The following is a 25108-nucleotide window of genomic DNA, read 5'->3' as shown; positions in this document are numbered from 1 at the left end:
CCAAATATAACCTATATACATTTAGTACTGTATCTGTCTGAGACTCCACCATTATAATGTAAAATGTATATATTTTCAGTAACTGATTGGAGATTTAAAGATTATTTTGTGTAGCTCTTTAAAGATGTACAATGTACAGTACATTATCTCTCATTAGGACTGCTAAGTCTAGACTGAGTAAACCTCAGATCATCTCAAATAATTTGATGATGTAATTCTGTACAGTACAGAGATTATAGACCACCTGGAACATGCTGAGTTCTACACTCTGTTCCCAGTTTCCATGGTGACAGCATTGGCCTGCCATCCACAGTCGGCTTTGTTGTATCTAGTCAGTAAATCAGCTCTAAATCTAATAACAGTCAATAAAACACTGTGTGTGTGTGTCTGCACGTGTGTGTGCTGGGTTGGTCGATCAGTCAGTCAATGCAAACAAGGTAACACAGGGCCTGGAGGCATGCACTTCCTGAACGCTTCTTCTCATCTCACACACATACACTCACCTCTGACATTTAGGCACTGACCTATGACCCTGCCAACTGACCCTCTCCACACACACCTCCCTCTCTCCTATGTGCAGGGTTCAGCTAGAGTGGGTAGAAGGTGCCTCTAACCACTGATACTGGATCAAATAGTTTTTTAACACCACATGGTTTAAGTTACGGATTGGGGGTTGGGTAATCTGATCCTAGATCTGTGGTTATGGTTAACATCTATCTCAAGCTATCTCTCTCTCTCTCCTTAGATTCCTACCATCTCTCTCCTTTTTGCCACCAACCATGTTCACACTCTCCTTCCACTATGGTCTTCTGACTGCTTAAAGGGATAGAACAGCCTAAAAGTCTGTCGGATGTCTAATACCAAATAATGAATGGAATCTGCAGACTTCTCCTGATGCATATACAATAGCAGGATCTACACATACTATATATAAGATCATCTATACAATATAATTACATAAATGTTGGTTATGGACTACACAACTTTTAGCCTGACTTTTTAGGTATAAAAACATCTGACATTTTTCTGGAGTGAACTGTCCCTTTAACATTCAGAGAGATTGAGCTACATGAACGATCCCTCCCACCCCCCCAATCAGCTTCAAGCACATCAGCAGAGATGCAGTGGGGTAAACTGTCGCCTATTGTAGAAATGTTAATGCACATTTGCTTGCATTTACATGAATGTGCTTTAGTTGTTATTATTAGTTTGGACTTCCTTATTTTAGTAGCCTATTATATCTTATGTTGATCATATAATGAATAGTGATTGGTGGATGTAGGTGGGGGATAGTGGCTATAGAGTATAAAATAGTTTAGATGTAGTTAGTTAGTGTGAGGCTCAGTTGACCAGCCTTACGGATAGCAATAGTCTTCTATCAGGAGTTTTCAGATGCATCTGAATAGTTTCAAATGGATTCCTCTCCTCACCTCCTCACCTTAATCTGCACCGAACTGCTCTGAACAGGTGAAAGCAACATGTGGGATGCCTATTTGGAATTCACTTTCACCTGTCCAGTTCCTATCATATGATGAGGTGACTATTAAGTAAATAAGGGAAGAGGAAAGCGAGAAGAAAATAAGTGATTTTAGGACTTTTGAGATGGAACCCTGATGCCTGTGTTTGTCTACTGAGCAGGAGGACCAGTTATGACCACCAGTACCACCCTGACCTCGTTGTGGATAGGATCAGTAATGGTGGCCTGCGAGCTCGCCTCAACTCTCTCTCCATGAAGCTCAGCAATGTTCTCAGATAAGGTTCTGAGGGACACTACTATTATAGCATTTTATAGAGTAGTTATGGTTAGTCATATAGCATAGCAAAGCAAATGTGTTGGATATTTCACCATGTGTTTGAAGTAAGTAGCACCTACCGTCAACTCAACCAATCCCAGAGCTGGACTCTGACATCACCTATATTCCCTCATACCATGATGTCACATGTGTCATGTGACAGAGTGTTCTGATTGGCCCACTCCTCTCTCTCAGTTAATTTCACTCGTCTTGACCTTATCCAATCAAAATCAACCCCTCTGCTTCGTCCCGCCCCCAACGTCATCCGATACTTATTTTTCTACTGACCTTTCCTTTACAGTTTAAATGAAGGAAAAGCAGAAATTATACACACAATTATTCTTTCTCTCTCTTCCTCCCTCTCATTCTTCACACAGTTGCAGAACTCACTCGTGTGATTTCTGTGGTGTGATCACTCACTCAGTATTTCTCCATACATTTAACACCATCCCCTGTCTGTCCCATTCATATGTATCCATACCGCCACAAATGCTATATGTCTCTTGCATTCATGTCCACTCATGCTATGTTGTCATAGCTTTAGCTGGTTCAGGAAGTCATGTTTGTCATTGGTTTGAGTTGTGGACTTGGTCTTCTGTTCTTCTCTGATCTTTGATTTATGTTACATATGTTTCTGTTTGATATCAGTGATTGTGTTGGGGATGGCATTGGTCCACTGACTAATTACTTATCACACACTACACTATACACTTTGCTCTACTATACTGCACATTACTATGAGTCTCTATAACCTGAGTTTAAACCCACAAACACACAGAGTCAGGAGACTCGTGCCATTCATCCTGTTTCTTGTTGTTTACTTTTGGTTTGATTTCTTTATTGTTTTGTTCAGTGTTTGAGATGTGAATAGTGTTCTCATTTCTCTCTCATGTGGCCTGCTGGACTCATCGGGTTCTGATTTACTCAACTCTGCTGTCGTTGTCATGTCAAACACACACATACACCATACATAAACACACACTAACACATGCACCATACACACACACACACACAAACACACACACACACACACTAACAAACCCACTCACCATGCATGCACACACACAAACACACAAACATTGGCTTGACATGGCCAGCGGAGTCATCTGAAGCAGCCAGGTGTGACTAGCAGGCTACGTCTCACGGACTGATGCTAACATTCTCTCCCATTGCTCTCTCTCTGCTCACCTTGCATGCTCCGCCACGCTGCACTGATCTGATTGGTCTAGAACTGACTGTACGCCCAGGAGGGCAAGACGACTGTGTAAGTGCGCATGGAGTTCATGTCATCTCACTCCGCCTACCTCTGTAGCTACCAACCCTCTTACGTCTTAAACCCATGCCACATAGCCCTCTCCCAACACACACACACAAATGCCTTGGCTGTTTCCCACCTCTCCACCCCTCCCTCCCCTTAACCCCTCACTCTCTCCTCTCATTCCTGCGGTATTGACTGTTCTTCACCTCAAAGCCCTCAGGACTCACACTGCACCGTGATTTAACAGCGTCAAACATAGACAAATGATCAAACCATTACTAACATTATCTAACACTGCACACAGAGTACAATCCGTAGTGAGATTCATGGAAAGCACTGGGATGTAGTATGCATATGTTACTTTGCACATCATTTGCAGTGTGAGGACTGAGCTAGTGTTGTAGCTGCCATAGCTCGCTCTCTCCTTTCTTTCCCATAGAGGAGACCATTTTTTCTCCCATACAGAGCCCTACCCCTGTCTATTGTAGAACAATAGATACATGACCCTTACTCTTACTGCATGCATGGTCAGCTTTTTGACCCAAAATATGCTGACACAAGTAAATATTGTTCACTGCTTTTATTTGTGTATGTTTGCGTGTGTTCTTGTTTGTGTGTGTGGTTGAAGTCATGGTCAGGTTTTGACGAATTATGCTACAGCTCTGTAATTTGTTGGAGGTTACAGGAAGCTTGTATCATGTTCCTGTGACAGGACAGAACCACAAACACCCTCCATCACACATCCACATGGCTTTATACTGGGCCATTAAAGAAAAACATGCCATTTCATGTCTATTTGAGAGTCAGGGTAAGGGTTTTAAGAGGGAATAGGGTTTCCATGTCAAAGTTAGTTCAAAGTAGAGTTTAAAATGGACATCTGAGAAGCTATCCTCCCATGCTGGGAGTCAGGACCAGTTTCTGAGTCTCTATAGAGTTAAGAATGGCCACTAGTGAAACTGCACCAGTTTCTGGGTCCCGTCTGTGAGACTGGAGCTACCATGCTGGCTGACATGACAGTTTCTGAGTCTCAGTGGGATTTAGAATGGGCATCAGAGAAACTGAGCAGTGGGAGCTAGGGAAATGCTGATGAGGACTCTGAGTGTGAGAGGACAACTCGCTTGGCATTGAGACGGAATTAAGTTTCACTAAAGTAATTTACAAAAGGGAGAGAGGGAGTGAAAGATCGAGAGTGATCAGCAGATGTACTCTCAGTGATTTTCTCTGTCAAAGTGAGCTTAGTGTTGCTGGATCATCTTCCGCTAGCTAGACGGTATGCAGCTCTCGTGTCTCATGCGCTCCATATGCCAGTGACCGGAGAGAGGAAACCGAAAGAGAACAACGAAAGATACCAGAGAGAGAGACTTTGGACAGAGAGACTACAGACAGAGAGACTACAGAGAGAGAGACTACCGAGAGAGAGACTACTGAGAGAGAGACTACAGACAGAGAGACTACAGACGGAGAGAGAGACTACAGAGAGAAAGACTGCAGACAGAGAGACTACATCAAGAGAGACTACAGAGAGACTACATAAAGAGTGACTACATAAAGAGAGACTACAGAGAGACTACATAAAGAGAGACTACATAGAGAGAGACTACAGAGAAAGAGAGACTACAGACAAAGAGACTACTGACAGAGAGACTTCTGAGAGAGAGACTACAGAGAGAGGGACTACCGAGAGAGAGACTACTGAGAAAGAGAGACTACAGACAAAGAGACTACTGACAGAGAGACTTCTGAGAGAGAGACTACAGAGAGAGAGACTACCGAGAGAGAGACTAATGAGAGAGAGTATACAGACAGAGAGACTACAGATGGAGAGAGAGACTACAGAGAGAAGGACTGCAGACAGAGAGATTACAGATAGAGAGACTACAGACAGAGAGACTACAGACAGAGACTACAGACAGAGAGACTACAGACAAAGAGAGACTACAGACAAAGAGAGACTACTGAGAGGGAGAGTACAGATAGAGAGAGACTACCAAGAGAGAGACTACTGAGAGAGAGACTACAGAGAGAAAGACTGCAGACAGAGAGACTACAGATAGAGAGACTACTGAGAGAGAGACTACTGAGAGAGAGACTACTGAGAGAAAGACTGCAGACAGAGAGACAACAGATGGAGAGAGAGACAACTGAGAGAGAGACTACAGACGGAGAGAGAGACTACTAAGAGAGAGACTACTAAGAGAGAGACTACTGAGAGAGAGACTACTGAGAGAAAGACTGCAGACAGAGATACTACAGATAGAGAGACTACAGAGAGAGACTACAGACAGAGAGACTACAGACAGAGATACTACAGATGGAGAGAGAGACTACTGAGAGAGTCTACAGAGAGAGACTACAGATGGAGAGAGAGACTACTGAGAGATAGAGACTGCAGACAGAGAGACTACAGAGAGAGAGACTACCGAGGGAATTGGTAGATACAGAGCTTTCACTTCAGAAAGTATTCACACCTCTTGACTTTTTCCACATTTTGATGTGTTACAGCCTGGATTTAAAACGGATTACAATTTAGATGTTTGTCACTGGCCAACACACAATACCCCATAATGTCAAAGTGGAATTATGTTTTTCAATTATTTTACAAATTAATTAAAAATTAAAAGCTGAAATGTCTAAATATGCCTAAATAAGTTCAGGAGTAAGAATTTGCTTAACAAGTCACATAATTAGTTGCATGCATTCGCTCTGTTGGTGATTTTAAAACAGTTACAGAGTTTAATGGCTGCAATAGGAGAAAACTGAGGATGAACCAACAACATTGTAGCTACTTCACAATACTAACCTAATTGACAGAGTGAAAAGAAGGAAGACTGTACAGAATAATAATATTGCAAAACATACATCCTGTTTGCAACAAGGCACTAAAGTAATAACGCAAAAAATGTGTCCTGAATACAACGTGTTATGTTTGGGGCAAATCCAATAGTACCGCTCTCTATATTTTCAAGCAAAGTGGTGGCTGCATCATGTTATGGGTATGCTTGTCAAATCCAATCAAATCACATTTTATTTGTCACATACACATGGTTAGCAGATGTTAATGCGAGTGTAGCGAAATGCTTGTGCTTCTAGTTCCGACAGTGCCGTAATATCTAACAAGTAATCTAACAATTCCCCAACAACTACATAATACACACAAATCTAAAGGGGTGAATGAGAATATGTACATGTAAGTATATAGATGAGCAATGGCCGAGCAGCATAGGCAAGGTGAAATAGATTATATAAAATACAGTATATATATGTGATATGAGTAATGTAAGATATGGAAACATTATTAAAGTAGTATTATTTAGACTGGCATTGTATAAAGTGACTAGTGATGCATTTATTAAAGTGTTAAAGTGTTCAGTGATTGGGCCTCAATGTAGGCAGCAGCCTCTCTGAGTTAGTGATTGCTGTTAAGCAGTCTGATGGCCTTGAGATAGAAGCTGTTTTTCAGTTTCTCGGTCCCAGCTTTGATACATATAATGGTTAAGGACTGAGGATTTTTCAGGATAAAAATAAACTAAATGTAACTAAGCACAGGCAAAACCCCAAGGAAAACCTGGTCCAGTCTGCTTTCCACCAGACACTAGGAGATGAATTCACCTTTCAGCAGGACAATAACCTAAAACACAAGGCCAAATCTACAGTACACTGAGGTTGCTTACCAAGAAGACAGTGGAGTTACTGTTTTGACTTAAATCTACTTGAACATTTATCTAGACCTGAAAGATCTGAAAATGGTTGTCTAGCAATGATCAACAACCAATTTAACAGAGCTTGAAGAATTTTGAAAATAATAATGGGGAAATGTTGCACAATCCAGGTGTTCAGAGCTCTTAGAGACTTACCCAGAAAGACTCACAGCTGTAATCACTGACAAAGGTGCTTCTACAAAGTATTGACTCAGGGGTGTGAATGCTTATGTAAATTAGATATTTCTGTATTTCATTTTCAATACATTTGTAAACATTCTACAAATATGTTTTCACTTCGTTATTACTGGGTATTGTGTGTAGATGGGTGAGAAAAAAATCTGTTTAATCCATTTTGAATTCAGGCTGTAACGCAACAACATTTTGAATAAGTCAAGGGGTATGAATACTTTCTGAATGGACTTTAGAACACATTTTTGCTCTATCACATGCTTTACCATGTTCCGGTTCCAGAAAGTTTCAGTATGTTCCTCTCTCCTGAGCCCACGGAGAGTGGGTCATTCTGTAGTAGGCCTTTAAGTCATAATTCAACTAAATAGTTGAAAGTACTGAAGCTTTTGATCTTGCTGTGAGGTTACCTAGCTTGCTCTCACTAACAGTCACTAACCCTGCAGCCCACATTGAGTGGCTTGATGTTCCAAAGGCTCAACAGATCAAATGGCTCTTTCTACTTGTGTGAAGCTTTATAGATAAAAACACAGTGATGTTGTTCTAATATCTCTTTACCTCTGCCTTTCTTTCTCTACATCCCATTGCGCTTGCTCTCTCTGTATCTTTCTTTCTCTGTATACCTCTCACCCTCTCACCCTCTTCCCCTCCTAACCTCCCTTTCTTTCTCTTTCTCTCTCTCCATATTTCTCTCCTCCAGACTTTTCAGCAGTCTAGGAGAGCTCCACACCATTTCCCAGAGAAGCTACGGCACCACCTACACCATCCGGCCTGGCAGCCGCTTTCCCGTTACACGCCGCACTCCAAGCCCTGGCTCGGGCTCCCCGGATCGGGGTGACCCCCTCAGTCGACTCCCAGGCTTCGGCCTACCCACCTCACCCACCACGCCGCACCACACCATCCTCAAGTCGTCTAGCCTCAGCCTGCACCATGAGCCCAAAGAGGTACGCTTCGTTATGAGGAGCTCCAGCGCCCGGTCCCGCTCCCCCTCCCCGTCCCCTTGTCACTCCCCCGGGCTGGGCTCGCCCCTCTTGGCCCTCAGGCCATTCCACCAGAAGCCCCTCCACCTGTGGAACAAGTACGACGTTGGAGACTGGCTGGAGAGCATCAACCTGGGGGAACACAGGGCCGGCTTTCAGGAGCATGAGATCGAGGGCTCGCACCTCCCGGCACTCACCAAGGACGACTTCGCTGAGCTGGGGGTGACGCGCGTGGGACACCGCATGAACATCGAACGAGCACTTAAACAACTTCTGGAGAGCTGACCCCTGCAATGAGAGAGAGAGGGAGATAGAGAGGGAGAGAAAGAAAGGGAGATGGAGAGAGATAGAGAGATGGGGAGAGGGAGATGTGGAGAGAGAGGGAGAGAGAGAGGTAGAGAGGGAGATGGAGAGACAGAGGGAGATGGAGAGACAGAAACAGAGAGAAAACAAGAGAGAGCTTTTAAACTAGCTCCATTTTTAGGTGGAGCTAGTTTTCATTTTTAGGTGAATTTGTTTTCATTTTGATGTTTCTGAAAGTGTACGTTTTTGTATTTATACTCTGCTCTCAGCACTGCACTGAATGAGTAGGTGTTCTAAAACTTTTGACCGGTAGTGTATATATATATTTTTTTCCCCTAACCCTACTACCCCTCCCCAAATTGGAGTAAACTAATGAAATAGATTTTCCTTCTTTATTAAATTCCCCTAGCATACCACCCCTGCCCTAATTGGAGTAAACTAATGGATAACAATACTTAGACTTCTACTTGGAAGAAATTCTTTGCAGGAGAGAATCTTGCATGAGCTCCTATTAGAACATTTCATTTGTAACAGCTTCTGTTGTTGCTCCTCTAGTCACACCTTTAACCTCTCCGACAGACCATTCCTTCTTTGTACATCTCCATCTCTTTCTCCCTCCATCCCTTCCCTCTATCTCTTTGCCTGCTGTTTTTTTGGCCTCTGAAGGATTCCCCGTTTGCATGAAGAAGGAGGAGAATCAATCTCTAACCATAAGGAACGTTCAGAGATCCGCTCAGCGACTGCGAACACAGGAGTATAGACACAGTACTGACCTAGAACTAACATAATGTTGACATACTGACAGTACTGACATGGGCCTCTCTCCTCTCTGCCTGGCATTGTAATTAAACTAGAGACACTTGAGCCCAGAGACGGAGATCCGCGTTGGAGACCACATAGGGAAAACTCCTCCATCCTGGGACCTTCTCGAGGACTGACAGTGCTATCTATTATATTTGGAGAATGTTTAACCAACACTAGTGGCTTTTTTCATAATCAAAACATCTTGCTTTGGGTTTCCAAAGGGAATATTATAGATAAATATGATATAAATGTATTTAAATAGTTTTGAGGGGGAAAAAAACGACAGAATGTTGAAATGAAGATATGTAATAAACTAAAGAGCATCTGACTCCTACTTCTAGACAAAGGACAGAGAGAAAACTTTAACATTTATTGCACCAATAATTTACTTGTTTTTACCAATTATATAAATATATATATTTGAAAAAAAGTTAATAGATATATACAAATTACATTTTGTCATAAAATATACAACTTTAGTAAAACTGTACATGGTATTCTATATACAACCCACTGTTGATGAACTGTCCTGACATGGTCACCCTTTCCTGAACAGAAGCATGAAAAATTGCATCACGTCTTGAAAAGAGGGTTGTGGTTTAATTTCTGTTTGTTTTTGTACGGTCTTCCGTCATACTGAAGGGCATCCCACACAGTGAGGGGTGTGACATCCCACTTTAACCCCAGTGACCCTGTGACCTCAACACATACTCAGATATAGAGACATATATATACACACATGAACAGTCACATAGTCAAACAAATAACACCCTTACATTCATGCACAGAGACACAGACACAAACACACACAGTTCTCATCCAAACTAAGACCGGTAGCATCATTACATACATCTGAGACCATGGTTTGGGAGAACGGGATGTCTTAAGAAAGGTGTTTAAAAAAACAAAATCAACAATTGTAATGTGAGTTGCTTCTCTAAACAGTCAGAGACAGTGAGTGTTATTCACACAACAGCACAGTGTTAGATCCATACTCTCTGGGAGAATAACAATGGTGTGTTCAGGAAGAAGAAACGTTCTGAATACTGCAGATAGAACTGTCATGATAGTACTGTCGTGATAGAACTGACATGATAGAACTGTCATGATAGAACTGACATGATAGAACTGACATGATATAACTGTCATGATAGAACTGACATGATAGAACTGACATGATAGAACTGACATGATAGAACTGTCATGATAGAACTGACATGATAGAACTGTCATGATAGAACTGTCATGATAGAACTGACATGATAGAATGGTCATGATAGAACTGACATGATAGAACTGTCATGATAGAACTGACATGATAGAACTGACATGATAGAACTGTCATGATAGAACTGTCATGATAGAACTGACATGATAGAACTGTCATGATAGAACTGACATGATAGAACTGTCATGATAGAACTGTCATGATAGAACTGACATGATAGAACTGTCCTGATAGAACTGTCATGATAGAACTGTCATGATAGAACTGACATGATAGAACTGTCCTGATAGAACTGTCATGAGCATCTTATAAAGAGTTGACATGATTTCCTATTATACAAGTTTATTATTGCTATTTGTAGGTAAGGAATATGTAGTATATTGGAGTTTCACAACAGTGAAGCATGTCTGTTCTCTATAATACATTTATATCTACATTGTTGTATAACGGAGTCCCCTGAATGTGACCCAGGTGGACACTACAACCACTAAAACCTTTACTAGTCAAAGGCAGCACTGAAACCATTATGCTAAGTGAATATCCTTGTCACGGAGCCACACACCAGTCCAAACTATCTCTGTGAAACTTTATTTTGTCACCGTTTTGAGTAAGCGGGTGTTATATTCAATGTTGTGTCAACGTTGTAGGGATAACGCTCACTGTCTCACATCGGACCTCACAGACAATCTCACTTCTGACTCTGGTGACATAGCAGTTGTCCCAAATGACATCCTTATCCCTACCGTGCCCTTCTTTTGATCAGAGATTTACATTTTGGGGCACTAGATAAGGAAAAGGATATAATTTGGGACACTACCATACTGTCTGACTCCTTGGCTTTTGTTTTGGGTTGATTGTTGGTTTGTGTTTCTATAATGGAGGTGTGGATTTTGTAGCTCTTGGATTTTGATGTTTAGAAGATACATTTTCTATTCACTCACCTAACATGAATTTCAGAGTGAACATTAAGAAAAGGAGAAACAAAAAATAGTAGATCCTCTCAAAAGGACTTTCACACTGTAAATCTGAACAAAACACGAATATTTGCTTTTTTATATTAATCACAAGCAATGTATATATATGATAGTTTTCATATACATTTTTGAAAATCAAAAATTATATAGATCTATATATGAATGTTTGGCATATATGCATAGTTAACCACCTAGGAAAAAAGGTGTGATCCGATTTTTATTATTTTCTATGAAATAGGAGATGATTTGCACAAAACAAGGTGCTAGCATTACAGCCACCCATCATTACAGTGCATGTATGCTGTGAATGGAGGAACACCCTGACTCTGTACACAACCCCCTCTCTGCTGTGTGTGTGTGTGTGTGTGTGTGTGTGTGTGTGTGTGTGTGTGTGTGTGTGTGTGTGTGTGTGTGTGTGTGTGTGTGTGTGTGTGTGTGTGTGTGTGTGTGTGTGTGTGTGTGTGTGTGTGTGTGTGTGTGTGTGTGTGTGTGTGTGTGTGTGGTAGTGTGGTGGGTGTGTATGTGTGTGGTAGGTGTGCGTGTAAGTTGTTCAAACCCTCAAAGGTGGTCCACTGTAGCCTTAATTACATCAGAGATTCCTGGCAGTGGCTGTGTCACACACGTGGTGCACACACTGAAATCCAGATGTATAATCATTACAGGACCCTTTGATATCTATTAGAGAGAGAGAGAGACAGAGAGAGAGAGAGAGAGAGAGAGAGAGAGAGAGAGAGAGAGAGAGAGGGGGGGAGAGAGAGGGAGAGAGAGAGAGAGAGAGAGAGAGAGAGAGAGAGAGAGAGAGAGAGAGAGAGAGAGAGAGAGAGAGAGAGAGAGAGAGAGAGAGAGAGAGAGAGAGAGAGAGAGAGAATATACATTTTAATTATTACATTCTGTATGTTCCTGTGTAGCCCCTGTCTGTGTGTGTGTGTGGGAATCGGCAGTGGGCTGGGTTTGGCCTGTGGCTTTAATGGGAGACAGAGACACAGACAATTACAGTATTTCCATCTGCTCTACAACACCTCTCTATGACTCTCTCCATGACCAGAAGCACTGGCCCTCTTCCCGTTTCATCCAGTTATACACTCTGTCCTCTTTTCCTTTTTCAGACGTTCAGAGTTTTTAAGGGTATGCTATGATGAGGGGATTTTGAAGAGGACTGACACAAAAAAAAGAAAAAAGAAGGAAAAACGTGCCAAAAATAAACTTTCAATGGTATATTTTTCTTCTTCCTTAGTACTACCTTAGTCTGGATGTTGTTGAGCTGTTACTCACTAATATGGTGCCATCTCCTGGGAATCTTGAGAACTACAGACATTCATTTAGCTTCACTGTCTGGACACAACCTTTTTAGAGTGGAACTGCAGACGTTTTTATGTTTTGTAAAGGAATATATATATAACCTGAAAAATGGATTTTATGAGCTTTGCATTATTAACATTTATATTTATATTTTTGAGACAAGGTATCAAAGTATTGTTTGGTTTAACTGTGATGAGTTATACCGCTTGTTTAACTGATGCTGAGAGATGCTGACATGGGTTTACACACAGCATACACACATACTGTACGCACACGCAGGCATGCACGTGTGCTCATATACACAGTGCAGTTTGGACTCCAGTTGCTTTCCTGGTTAGGAAAGAACCTAGTGATGGAGAACATAGTTGGACCCCTCAGTGGGTTTACCACAGGTAGCTTATACAGATGCAAACCCATGCTACAGGACACAGAGAGCTGAGGCAGACACATCATTCACACCAATGAGTTTCTCTGTACGGTCGACTTCATCTTCTTTTCTAATCAACAAAGCACAATCTACATGGTGAGACGGAGTCGTGATTCCTTTTTTTAAATCCAGGGGGATCTGGTAGACCCACCATTGGATCAAATGATCTTATCATCATTCAAAGGGGTTTTTCTTTCATTGTTGATTTTCTCCTTGTTTGCACTGTGAAGTTTAACAGGGTGGATCTATTACAGGCCATGTCTGGACCATGCCTGGCCCATCTAAACATCCCCTCCTCTTGATCCCCCAGGCATCCCAGCTCTATATCTTCTTCAAGACAGTGAACTCCACACAGAACTGTAGCCTGGCTGAAACTAATGATGAACACAATGTCAACCTCAGTAGATTCCTGTTATTCAGTAGTTTAGCATTGTTGAATGAATCCTGACAGCATATGTCACGTGTGGTAGGAGGTGAAAATGTGAAAGGTCAGATCGCTAGCTAACTAGAATAAAATAGTAGCGTTCACTTTGGTGCTATATATGTATAGATTTTCGCCAGACAGTGTTACTGTGACTATTTTAAGATACAGTTCTATGTAATCTCAGATATAGCAAGGGCATACTCAAGTGTAATTTTCCTGTTGAAATTAAAATGGTCTGTAGAGAGGGAGACACCTAGGCTACCTGCTTCTAACTAGCATCTGAGTGTCTACTCTCAAACACACCGTGCTGAAAGGGGTCGGGGGGGGGGGGGGGCAGCAGTGGGCATAGACTTGGAATAGAAGAGAGGACACACTGGCCATTGAGTAGATGTCTGGAAAAAGAACAATACACAAATGTAAAAACACATGTTGCGGTTAGTCGCACCATTGACAAGAACCCTTTTCACCCAGAGGCATGGTTCTCTTATCATCCATAAGGGAACATAAAGAGAAGGGAGGCGGGGTAGTGAGGCTGAGGCAGGTCCAGAGACCTGAGTGCTGTGATGGCTCCACCACAGAGATCTATGTTTGTTATATTATGTAATACATTTATAATTAAAAACATGACTTCTGTGTGTCGGCTCCTCATTGGTCTTGCTACTGAGATCTACATTGGCCAGAGTTTTAGCTGTGCCAACTGTCATGTCAGTTTTGACCTGTGTTTTTCCCCTGGAAACTCAGAGGCCCTTTGCAGCCTTGTGGCTCTGCAGTTTCCCAGTAGTCATTACAGAATTCAAAAATGTATTAATCGTTAACATTTGAGCTGTGCACATAAAAAGATTATTTCTGAAGGTGGTTGAAATTACACTAACAACCTTGGCTAAAACCTTGAGTGAAGCACACGGGCAACAGACAAATTATCACAGTTCATAGGATACATATGATATCATACAGATAAACAAAGTTACTTTCCATACGCAACATTAAATATGCAGTCCGGGATCTTTAGAACTGACAAATCCGTAACATATTGCACAAATTGGATTTTGTAATCAACAATTTTTATTACAGGACATAACATATCATACAAAATGGATGACATAGTACACAATTGTGCAACATTTTCGGGGACCCATTTGCCTCGTGATCACTACTTTCAAAACACGTGAATTACGCAAAACCTCTGAGTCACTTTAAGAGCTCAATTAAATCTGTATCTGCATTATAGCTCAATTTAAAGGCAATATTCCTGCCTTCATTGTAAACGCTGTAAAATGTCAGCTCATTCGAAAATGACCTTTACATTTCAGCTCGGGATACGGATTGAATCCAGCCCGAAGAGGTCTAATACACTTAGATCGAGAACCTCAAAAGTGGTCATTCGTTGTAGTTCTGAGGTATCTTCAGTACTTCTGCAACACTTCCAGTTGACTAAACTGTACACTGAGTATACAAAACATTAAGAACACCTGTTCTTTCTATAACAGACTGACCAGGTGAAAGCTACTGTATGATCCCTTATTGTCACTTGTTAAATCCACTTCAATCAGTGTAGATGAAGGGGAGGAGACAGGTTAAAGGATTTTTAAGCCTTGAGACATGGATTGTGTATGTGCGCCACTCACAGGGTGAATGGGCAAGACAGAATATTTAAGTGCCTTTGAACGGGGTATGGTAGTAGGTCCCAGGCGCATCAGTTTGTGTCAAGAACTGCAACGCTGCTGGTTTTTTCACACTCAACAGTTTCCCGTGTGTATCAAGAATGGTCCACCACCCAAAGAACATCCAGCCAACTTGACACAACTGTGGGAAGCATTGGTGTCAACATGGGCCAGCATCTGTTTAATGCTTTCGACACTTTGTACTGTCCATGCCCCGATGATTTGAGGCTGTTCTGAGAGCAAAAGGGGTGGATGGGTGAGATATACACTCAGTGTATATCTAACCCGTACATTGATAACTATATCAGTAACAGCACTGGAATTAATTATTGGTGACATTGATGCAGTCTTTTTACTGATGCAGCCAGGTCACAAGCGTTGAGGAGTAAAACCACACAGTCGATAATGCAATCACATGGTTACAAGGTACATTCATTGTTTAAGATACATTAAAGGCATGACCTATAAAGGCTCTGGCTTTACACTGTAGCACTTAGAGAAACAATAGCAGCCTTTACATACATGTACTTTACTATCACATTGTACAAATCGCCATACACATGCCACGTATGGTAATGGCATAAGAGGGCGAAAGCTGATGACAAAGTAGCAGAGTTCACATTCACAGTTTCACTTTGCTATCATAAAATAGCAAGAATAGGGATTATAGGTATAGAGCGTGTCCCACATTTTACAAGGCATCACATTCTAGATTAACCTCAAACAGCCTGCGTCACACACTTTGGCACACGTTCACCATGCCTGCCACAACATCTATCCTACAATATGTTTGTTCTCACATCAATAGAATGCCCCAGCTCTCACAGGTCACTACTATTATATGGCTCATAGGTTAACATTTTCTGTAGCATCAGCCCCATAAAAGCATGTCTCTTCCATGGCATAAAATAAAACAAAAAATACAAACATGAGGATGTAAGGACAACATGTCCACAATGTGAGAATAATGTGAATATAACATATTCACAACATCAGTTACAGACTTTGGAGCACAGCTCTCCCATGGTAAAGAGGTATCATGTCAACACATTTAGGATAACATATCCACAGCATCCATAGCTGCGGTGCAGTCAGAAACAGCTCTCATATTCACAATGCCAGTATAATGTAAAGATAATGTGTCCATAATGTGAGGGTAATGTATCCACATCAACATCCAGCCAGACAGACTCAGGGCTCTCTGGTTTCAGTCCCTTAGCCATCTCTAACGATGACTCCTTCTTCTGCTCCAGCTCAAAGTTCTACAGGTCAAGGATGAACAAAAAAACATATTAAGGTAGACTCAGCGATATGACGTAGATGCAGAAAGTAAACAGCATAGTGAGTCAATTTCCCCAACAACTAACAGCGTTGAAGCGCGAGGCTCAACTCCTCTGCTGTTTTGGTCCCGTGGCTACCACGTTGTAAAAGTGTGAAATAAACCCGTGCACATGCGCAGATACTGTGTGTGACTGAAAAGAAGTCATGCATCGTGCTCATCGCAAAATCTGCAGTGCTGCTTGTGGCAATGTCATTTAGCGGAGTCAGCCTGCTAAATGACGTAAAGGTAATCTTATCCAGAGCAACTGTCAGTCAAATACATCGAGCGAAGCTGGTTCTGGCATGAATTCAAGTCAGTCACCTGATTAGTAGGCTGACAGTATCAGCTGAGTTTCTGATCAATCAGACATTGAAAACACAACATGATGGCACTTTTTTCAAATAGACTTCAGCAAACTGCTGCCTTCTGGTTCTGCTCTTGTTTATCAAGGGCATGGCAGATACTCTGCTCCCTTACCCCTAGCTTTGTTAGGTTCATTACCTGAGCATTTCCTTAGGTGGGGAGCAACCTTGAAGAGCAGAGCCTAAACGCCAGACCAAATGTGTTACCATTCACATTTTCTGTTCAATTAAATGTCAACTCAACCAAATACATTCATTCTAATGACATAACCAGAACAACAGTCAGTCAAATAGCTGCAGTAAATTAAGGAGATGGAAACAGCAAAAGATGTGTATAAGATCAGTGAGCTAATATCCAGAGAGGGAAATATGTACTGTACCTCCAGCTCCCGCATTACTTCATCCATGAAATCACTAGAGTTCTGCTTGTAAGACATTGCCATTTTGATTGTTTCTTTGAACATCTGGGAAACATTTCAAAAGGCCATGTAAGGGTTTTCCAAGTTATATTTTTATTAAGCAAAGGAATACAGTATACAGAGTACTGTATGTCTCTTAAGGACAATGCTGTCCATCCGCACCTTGACTACGTTGGTCCCATCAGCAGCAGATACAAAGTACAAAAGGAAGCCACTGCTTCTTGGCAAAGTTACATTTTCTCTGGTTTACCTTCATATCAGCTGCAAACAACGGAGTAAAAAAACAAAAAATAAATATTATTAAAATTAGCCTGTGTGGCTGGACTCACCATGTGTGGTGGTGGCTAATAAGATAGATGATATCTCAGGCCTGTACTCTCTCAGCCCTGTATACCAGCTGGTCAGGTTCTTATAAGTGATCTTCCTCTGCACATCAAACACCTGACAAAGACAAGTACAGTTAATGATACAAGCTATGACATAAGTATGAGCCTTGAAGTAATGTTGTCATCTTAGCAGCTAGTGTGAAGTCTTACCATGATACAGGCGTGAGCCTTATGGTAGTACGAGGGATGCATGCTCTGGAACCTCTCCTGTCCGGCCGTATCCCAGAAGTCTTTGGGGCAGACATAAGCACAAACACAGCTGAAGGCAACCAAACAGATAGAAAGTCAACCAGATAACATAATGTCAAGATTATGGTTCACAGCAATAACCGATCAGTTTACTATAGCCTTAACAACTCTTCAGTCTAAACCAGACATGTTGATAACAAAACAATTGATAAACATACCTACTAATACAACCTTGCTGTCGATGGTGGTAGTGTATTTGTAGAGCGTCAGGGCATAGGTTGACAGCTGTTGGGGACGACCGGAGAACAAGTTAGGGAATAGAATAAACAACTTTGTCAACCCTCTGTACTGTAACTACACATTGCTGGTCAAAAGGTCTGTCGGCACACTGGATGACTAACCTGCTACAAGCCAAATCAGTTACTGCATGAACAATTGAGAAGTCATTGGGTTTCTTTCAGTTTAATACTATCAATTTTAGGCAACACCTAACGTTACTTAGTTAGCTACATCAAGCTAAAAGACTGATGAATTTATTCTGCGATCATGCAACACTCAAAACCCAATTACAGAAATCATAGCTGAGAGCGCCAGTGTGAGAAAGGATACTATCCGTCTATCAGAAACCTCTCCATCAACCTGTAAAACAAAGAGGCAGTTGTTAACATCTTCTCCTGGGTCACAAACAGTAAGCACTACTGCTGATATAAAATGTAGTTACCTTTACTAAGAACGTTCAGCATCTTTGAGGTGTATTTGCAGTGACAAAATGACAAGAAAAAGATGGCATGCTCCCTATCTAACTTACTTGGATTTTCCCACTGCACTGTCTCCAAGGAAGATTATCTTGACTTCTTCATCTGCATCATATTTATCTTGGTCCAGTTCAGGAATGCCACTGGCGTCGCCTGCCATTCTACCTTTAGGAAGGGGAAATGAGCTGCGTCTCACAGCATCTTAGCTAGTTAGCGAACGTAAAATAACGTTAACTAGCTATAGTAAAGTACGTGGCTAGAAGTTAGCTAGCAAAAGAAATGCACTTAGTCTGTGATTAACGGCAAGTAACCGCTTAACGTTAAGCTAACTAACTAGATATAGCTACACATATTTGCATGCATTCACTTAAAATATGACCGAACCCCATTCGAAGTCATGTCTAAGTTAACTTATTAGCTAGCTGTCGAAACGGGCATGTTTTCAACCCGGCGTTGGTTAGCTATCTACAGTAACGTTAGCCTAGCCAGTGCAGTGGCTACTTGTTAGGGTAGCTTACATAACACACAGTCGGGGATATTGCTATGTCCCTGATATAATGCTATATCTAGCAACCTGCTTTAGCGGTCAGTAGTCTAGCAAAATAAGTAGAAAAACGTTATCGTTGGCAAAACGCTAGTTTTCAAAACGTTGTAGTTAGCATCTTCATGTTTTTGTAGCAACAGCTTCCTTCGGAGAAGTTCTGTTTCTATGCAACGCAGACGCTTAAAGGCCCCCTTTTTTGTACGAAGCTGTTCCTATTATTGTCTGGAAATGGGTTATTTTGGACTATTTCCAAAGGTTGTCCAAATGTTTATTTTTCCATGACAGAAAAAAGTATATTCGTTGAAAATGTATTTATTTATAACTAGCGTTATTTATTACCACAATTGTACACTTTTGACATATTATAACAAAGTGAGTGAACATAGCCAAGTCATTTTGGTTTGAGAAGAATCATGACAAATCAATGTTATATCAAACCACATATTTGGTATTGGAACAATAAAATATTATAATACTAGGTATTTCAGAATAATTTTAATACTGAAAGTGGTGGTCATAGACCTTTGGCACAATATCACACTGAGTCTCATGTGGTAAAATATGTGCAAATTAAAACAGTCATGGGCCAAAGAAAAGTGTTCCCCAAATCATAGCATTCATGCAACAAACAAGTGACACAAAATATGAAGGGAGGCCACAGGTGAAGTAGTGTTTGTGTAGTACAAGCCTAATCCTTTTCCCCCACATAAGTATTCATAACTTTCAAGCGTGCGTGATAGCCAATGTTTTTCTCAGTTATTCAAATCAAATTGATGTGATAAAACATAGCCTTCATATAAAAAATATACTTTTGTTTTTAATCATCAACAAGGATTATGTGATTGTCAGGTTAGCTTGTCTTCCAGCATCATTGTACTCCATGCAGAATAGGCAATACATAAGAACAATAAGGCACAATTAACTACTTTCTTCACTGCAGAGCATTTTTATACTGCTGAATTTATTGCTGGGATAAGGGGGTAGGGATGAGGAAAAGGGATGTTGGGAAGGAATGAGGGAAATGGAGGAATGGGAAGGGTTCCTATTCCGCCAAGTTCACGATAAGGGGAGCGATGAACTCAGAATGACGAATTCCGAAAGAGAAGCTTGGAGGTTTGATCCTGGTGAAGGTCACCTAGGAACGGAAGACGGGCAGTTAGTGCATTACCCATGCAACAGAGGGTAGAAACAAACTTTGTAGAAGATATTTTCATATTTTACCATTTTAATTATTGTATAAGTACACAGTTATAGAAGTGTGATATGGTTATGATGAGGTGTCTTGCCTGTTCAGGGTGGTGAGCTCCAGGGCCTGGTTTCCTGGTGGTGTCTCCAGGCATGCTGTTGCGTCCTGTCATGCTGTAGTGGGGGGGTTTGTGTTTGTAGGTGCAGGGGTCCACCACTCTGTATGTCCCTGGGCCAGGAGTCTGATGTACAGATGGAAACACACAGGGAATAAGTGTGAGGGAAGAAAACAATGAACGATAGGCCTAATAACTCAATCTGTCCATCATCAATAAAGAGGACAGATGAGATGTCAATTTTGAAGAGTGTGTTTGACATGTCAGATCTACCTTCTGTAGGTCCTCGTGGAAGCTGCCGATCTTGCTGCGTCCTCGAAGGGAGAAGTTAGGGGCAGAGGTTTTGTTGACGGTGGCAGGCCCCAGCACAGAGGGCAGCATGTAAGCAGCAGGGCCTGAGAGAGAGGACACAAACAATCACATTTCGTAAATACACCAACATTCTATTCTAAAGTTCTATCATATTTTCAGTGTTCATCGAACATGCTCACTGAATATTTGATTGATCACACTTTAAAATTGTACAGCCAACATTCTATTCCATGTCTCTTAAAGCCATAGTGTTGGATTTATTGAAGAGGATGTTACCTGGGGTCTGGTCGTTGCGGAAGCCTTTGCTCCTGGCAGACAGGGAATAGGCAGGGGCAGAGTAATATGCAGACTTCCCTGACCTTTCAGGGGAGTAGCGTCCTGAAACAGCAAACAGACAGAATTAAGTCTTGAGTCTGTATATGTGTGTAGTTTGAGACGGTGTGTAGTTTTGAGCATGCTTGTGTGTGTGTACTCGCAAGTGTGTGTGTGTTTATCCAAAGCCACTTATTCATGCGTGCATACATTTTACGTACAGGTGGACCTGAGCTAGAGGTTGCCATTTGAGACACAACCCAATGTTTAGCCTTGTTTATCTTCAAGCTACATTCCTCTATGGAGGTGGTCTGTCCTGATAATGGATATGATGATGTCCTTCTGATGTAATAGATTCAAAAGGTGATCGTTGTTTAATGATGAAGAAATATAAGGCTTCGGCCTTGGTGGCCCTCAGGGTTGATAAGACTTCACACCTTAGTTAAGATAGGATTTTACGTTTGTGGGTTTGGAAATTTCTTAAAATAGTTGTCTAACATTAGCCCATTGGCCTCTGTCTAAGAAAGCTGGTAGTTATCTTTTTTTTTTTAAAGGCTTAAAGAACTTGACAGAAAGAACTTGATAGATGTGTTGTTTGAAAAATCATGATTTATAGTCCCTTGATCAGAACCAATGTGAACGGAGGTTATCAACATTGTGAAATATTTATTTTGATGTTGTCGCTGCAACCCTCAGTCTGTTCGAGGGTTCCCACTTCTTGAAAAGAAAAGTTGACATTTTATTAAGTTGGATGTAGAAATTATAGAAATGTTGTTATCTCAATCAATCAATTTTATTTTATATAGCCCTTCGTACATCAGCTAATATCTCGAAGTGCTGTACAGAAACCCAGCCTAAAACCCCAAACAGCTAGTAATGCAGGTGTAGAAGCACGGTGGCTAGGAAAAACTCTGTAAAAGAAACATGTAAATGTACCAGAAAATGTGAATTGACACTGATGTCTGAGGACCAGTTTGTTTTTTGTTACTGTAATATCAATCAAATGTATTTATAAAGCCATTCTTACATCAGCTGATGTCACGAAGTGCTGTACAGAAACCCAGCCTAAAACCCCAAACAGCAAGCAATGCATGTTGATCTTCCAGATGTTAAGGAGGTGTTAGTCATATTTTAGACCAACTGTTAGAGTACCACCACATTCTGTCTGACTGGTATCATTAAGGCACCACTGTGCATCCTCACATAAAACACATGCAGATGGAGCAAAAAAGAAAGGATGTGGGTTACTGACCAGGTCCGGGGGTTTGGAACAGCTGGGGGTCATTGGGGCGGCTGTAGAGGGAGTATGCAGGGGTCCCGTCACGCCCAATCCTGGTGATGTTGGAGGGAACCAAGTACCCTGGCCCGGGGGAGCAGTCTGAGCTGAACTGGCGATGGCGTGTCCCAAAACTGAACGCCGGTGCTTTCAGCTTCCTGGGGTCATGGTAGTTCAGACCTGAAGAAGAATAGGCGAAGATGATTGCCCATGTGTCTTTTTATAACCAAAAATAAAAACAATCAACCAACTAATCAAAAGGTTAATAACAAATCAACCAAAAAATAAATCAGCCAGTCAATCACTAAGTTAGTTGTACCTGTCGCTCCAGGCAGGGCATACTTGGGTCCAGGGCTGCTGTAGAGAGCAGCGATGGGGCCTCTGGGCTTGTGGGGCCTCCAGGAGCCAACCCAAACATCAGTGCCTGACATGATTAGTCTGTGGACAAGGACAGGTGGAATTAGAGTCAATTTACATTTGCTGGATTCTCATACCAACAGTGTTTTCATTAAAAACTGCCTTTTTAGGATAGTGGGAAGCAGATTGCCTTAATTTGGGTAATTGCCTAACTTTTTAGAGCTGGTGAGTTAGTGCTGGTGTCTGGAGCTCGTTTGTCTGTTTGGTTGGAGTTCCAGACTAACTGTGGCGCAATAGTGATGTGCACATAATTGATGTCATAATGGGATGTGCTCAGCTGCGCATTAAAATGTCTTACATTTTTGAGCAAAATCAGTGTGACGACTGTTTAGTTGCTTTACTCAATAAAATAGCCCTGTTTTATCTTTTATTTATATTAATTAATAAATTATACTATTTATTGGTCTCTATAAATTATACTATTTATTGCCTCGACGTTAATTTATAGACATAACGATTTCACCTTAATTGAGACCTCTCTCTGAAATAAAAGTTTATAACAGCATACTAGTGCTGAAACTATGAACATATATGAATTCATCATAACCATATAGACCTACCACCATACTGTTGTCAATATAGGACACGGGCGTTAAAAAAAAATATCTTCCACACCGACCTTGACCGTGTTGACTGCGCGTCTGGCTGTATTCAAATTGCCCGCTTATGTAAATGGCCAGCTGTTGGAAGATAAATATTGATATAAGAAATTCCACCTGATCTAAATGGCCAACCTGTATTGAAGTTCGTTGTCTTCTCGGCACTGGTCTTCTCCGCACTGGGTGGCACTGGTCTTCTCCGCACTGGGTGCTCCCTAGGACCAAACACTTGGGAGCTCTGATTGTTTGACTTTGGTTGTCCTCGTGCTCACTATGACTACGTTACCATGGATACGCTATTTTGACAGGCAGGTTGGCTTTAAATTCAAAATGTGGCAGAGAATAAACCTGTTTATGATTCCAAAAAATGATTGCGTTTTTTTCTGTAATGCAATGCAGTCAGAACTTGTTCAAATAGATAATTTCGTTTCTTGGTGTGTGTCTGTTGGGGCGGGTGGTAATCCTCGAAGAAAACCAATTGTATTTTTTTTATTTAACCTTTATTTAACTAGGCAAGTCAGTTAAGAACAAATTCGTATTTACAATGACGGCCAAACCCGGACGACGCTGGACCAATTGTGCGTTGTTTTATGGGACTCCCAATCACAACAGGTGTTGTGCCTGAATTCTCCCCTCCTTCGCGTTCTTCGTTGCTGCGACTTGCTTGCTAGTTGAGATTTCTGCCCTTCACTCCGTTGTCAGTTTAGCCTACATTTCACTGATCTTAGTAGCAGAAAGCCTTTTTGTCTGCAGTTTTCGGTGTGGCTATTTGTTTCAAGTGTATGTGGCGGTTCTAGCTTGTATGGTACCCTGGGCGACCCCCCCCCCCCCCTTCAGCCCCATATTTTTAGCAAAAATGGGGGGCTTGCCTGTTTTGCATGTTACTTTGGCATTAACACGTGTCACATATAAGTTTGCAAACAATGTAAAAAAAATATATATACACTACCTATCAAAAGTTTGGGGTCACTTAGAAATGTCCTTGTTTTTGAAAGAAAAGCACATCTTTTTGTGCATTTAAAATAACATCAAATTGATCAGAAATACAGTGTAGACATTGTTAATGTTGTCAATGACTATTGTAGCTGGAAACGGCAGATTTTTTAATGGTATATCTACATAGGCGTACAGAGGCCCATTATCAGCAACCATCACTCCTATGTTCCAATGCCACATTGTGTTAACTAATCCAAGTTTATCATTTTAAAAGGCTAATTGATCATTAGAAAACCCTTTTGCAATTATGTTAGCACAGCTGAAAACTGTTGTTCTGATTAAAGAAGCAATAAAACTGGCCTTTTTTAGACTAGTTGTGTATCTGGAGCATCAGCATTTGTGGGTTTAATTACAGGCTCAAAATGGCCAGAAACAAAGCACTTTCTTCTGAAACTTGACAGTCTATGCTTGTTCTGAGAAATGAAGGCTATTCCATGCGAGAAATTGCCAAGAATTTGAAGATCTCGTACAACGCTGTGTACTACTCCCTTCACATAACAGCACAAACTGTCACTAACCAAAATAGAACGAGTAGGAGGCCCCGTTGCACAACTGAGCAAGAGGTCCCAAGAAGTACTTTAGAGTGTCTAGTTTGAGAAATAGATGCCTCACAAGTCCTCAACTGGCAGCTACAAACTGAAAATGGGCATTACGCCAAACTGGAAGTCTTCCAACTAGCTTGGAAAGATAGTACCGTGCAGTATTGAAGAGCCCTCACTGCCGCTCGATCATCCTATTTTTCCAACTTAATTGAGGAGAATAAGAACGATCCAAAATGTATTTTTGATACTGTCGCAAAGCTAACTAAAAAGCAGCATTCCCCAAGAGAGGATGTCTTTCACTTCAGCAGTGATAAATTCATGAACTTCTTTGACGAAAAT

The 25108-nt window shown here is 41.3% G+C and overlaps 2 protein-coding genes and 1 pseudogene across 7 annotated transcripts in view; 1 reads left to right on the top strand and 2 right to left on the bottom strand.

Moving 5' to 3' along the window:
• LOC129862219 (SH3 and multiple ankyrin repeat domains protein 3-like) overlaps positions 1 to 14012 on the top strand; it is a 423372-nt gene extending 409360 nt beyond the window's left edge. For all 6 annotated transcript variants that reach the window (XM_055933651.1, XM_055933649.1, XM_055933650.1 and 3 more), the window contains one exon: positions 7639 to 14012. In XM_055933651.1, coding sequence (XP_055789626.1) covers positions 7639 to 8203 — 565 coding nt within the window. In that variant the 3' untranslated portion in view covers positions 8204 to 14012. The remainder of the gene's footprint in view (positions 1 to 7638) is intronic.
• Positions 14013 to 14416: 404 nt separating this feature from the next.
• Positions 14417 to 18536, bottom strand: LOC129862222 (rab-like protein 2A; annotated as a pseudogene).
• Positions 18537 to 19494: 958 nt separating this feature from the next.
• On the bottom strand, positions 19495 to 23850 carry LOC129862221 (outer dense fiber protein 3-B-like). The gene is made up of 7 exons (XM_055933655.1): positions 23367 to 23850; positions 22535 to 22653; positions 22192 to 22395; positions 20904 to 21005; positions 20589 to 20710; positions 20301 to 20441; positions 19495 to 20149 (listed from the first exon to the last, which is right to left on the bottom strand). The coding sequence occupies exons 2-7, from the start codon at positions 22644 to 22646 to the stop codon at positions 20057 to 20059; spliced, it is 774 nt and encodes a 257-aa protein (XP_055789630.1). The 5' UTR covers positions 22647 to 22653; positions 23367 to 23850; the 3' UTR covers positions 19495 to 20056.
• Between the last annotated feature and the right edge of the window lie 1258 nt (positions 23851 to 25108).

This window comes from Salvelinus fontinalis, chromosome 9, assembly GCF_029448725.1.
Source record: "Salvelinus fontinalis isolate EN_2023a chromosome 9, ASM2944872v1, whole genome shotgun sequence".
NCBI classification, from domain to species: Eukaryota; Metazoa; Chordata; class Actinopteri; order Salmoniformes; family Salmonidae; genus Salvelinus; species Salvelinus fontinalis.
Note: the sequence above shows the minus strand (reverse complement) of the source record. Positions and strands in the feature narration are given on the sequence as shown.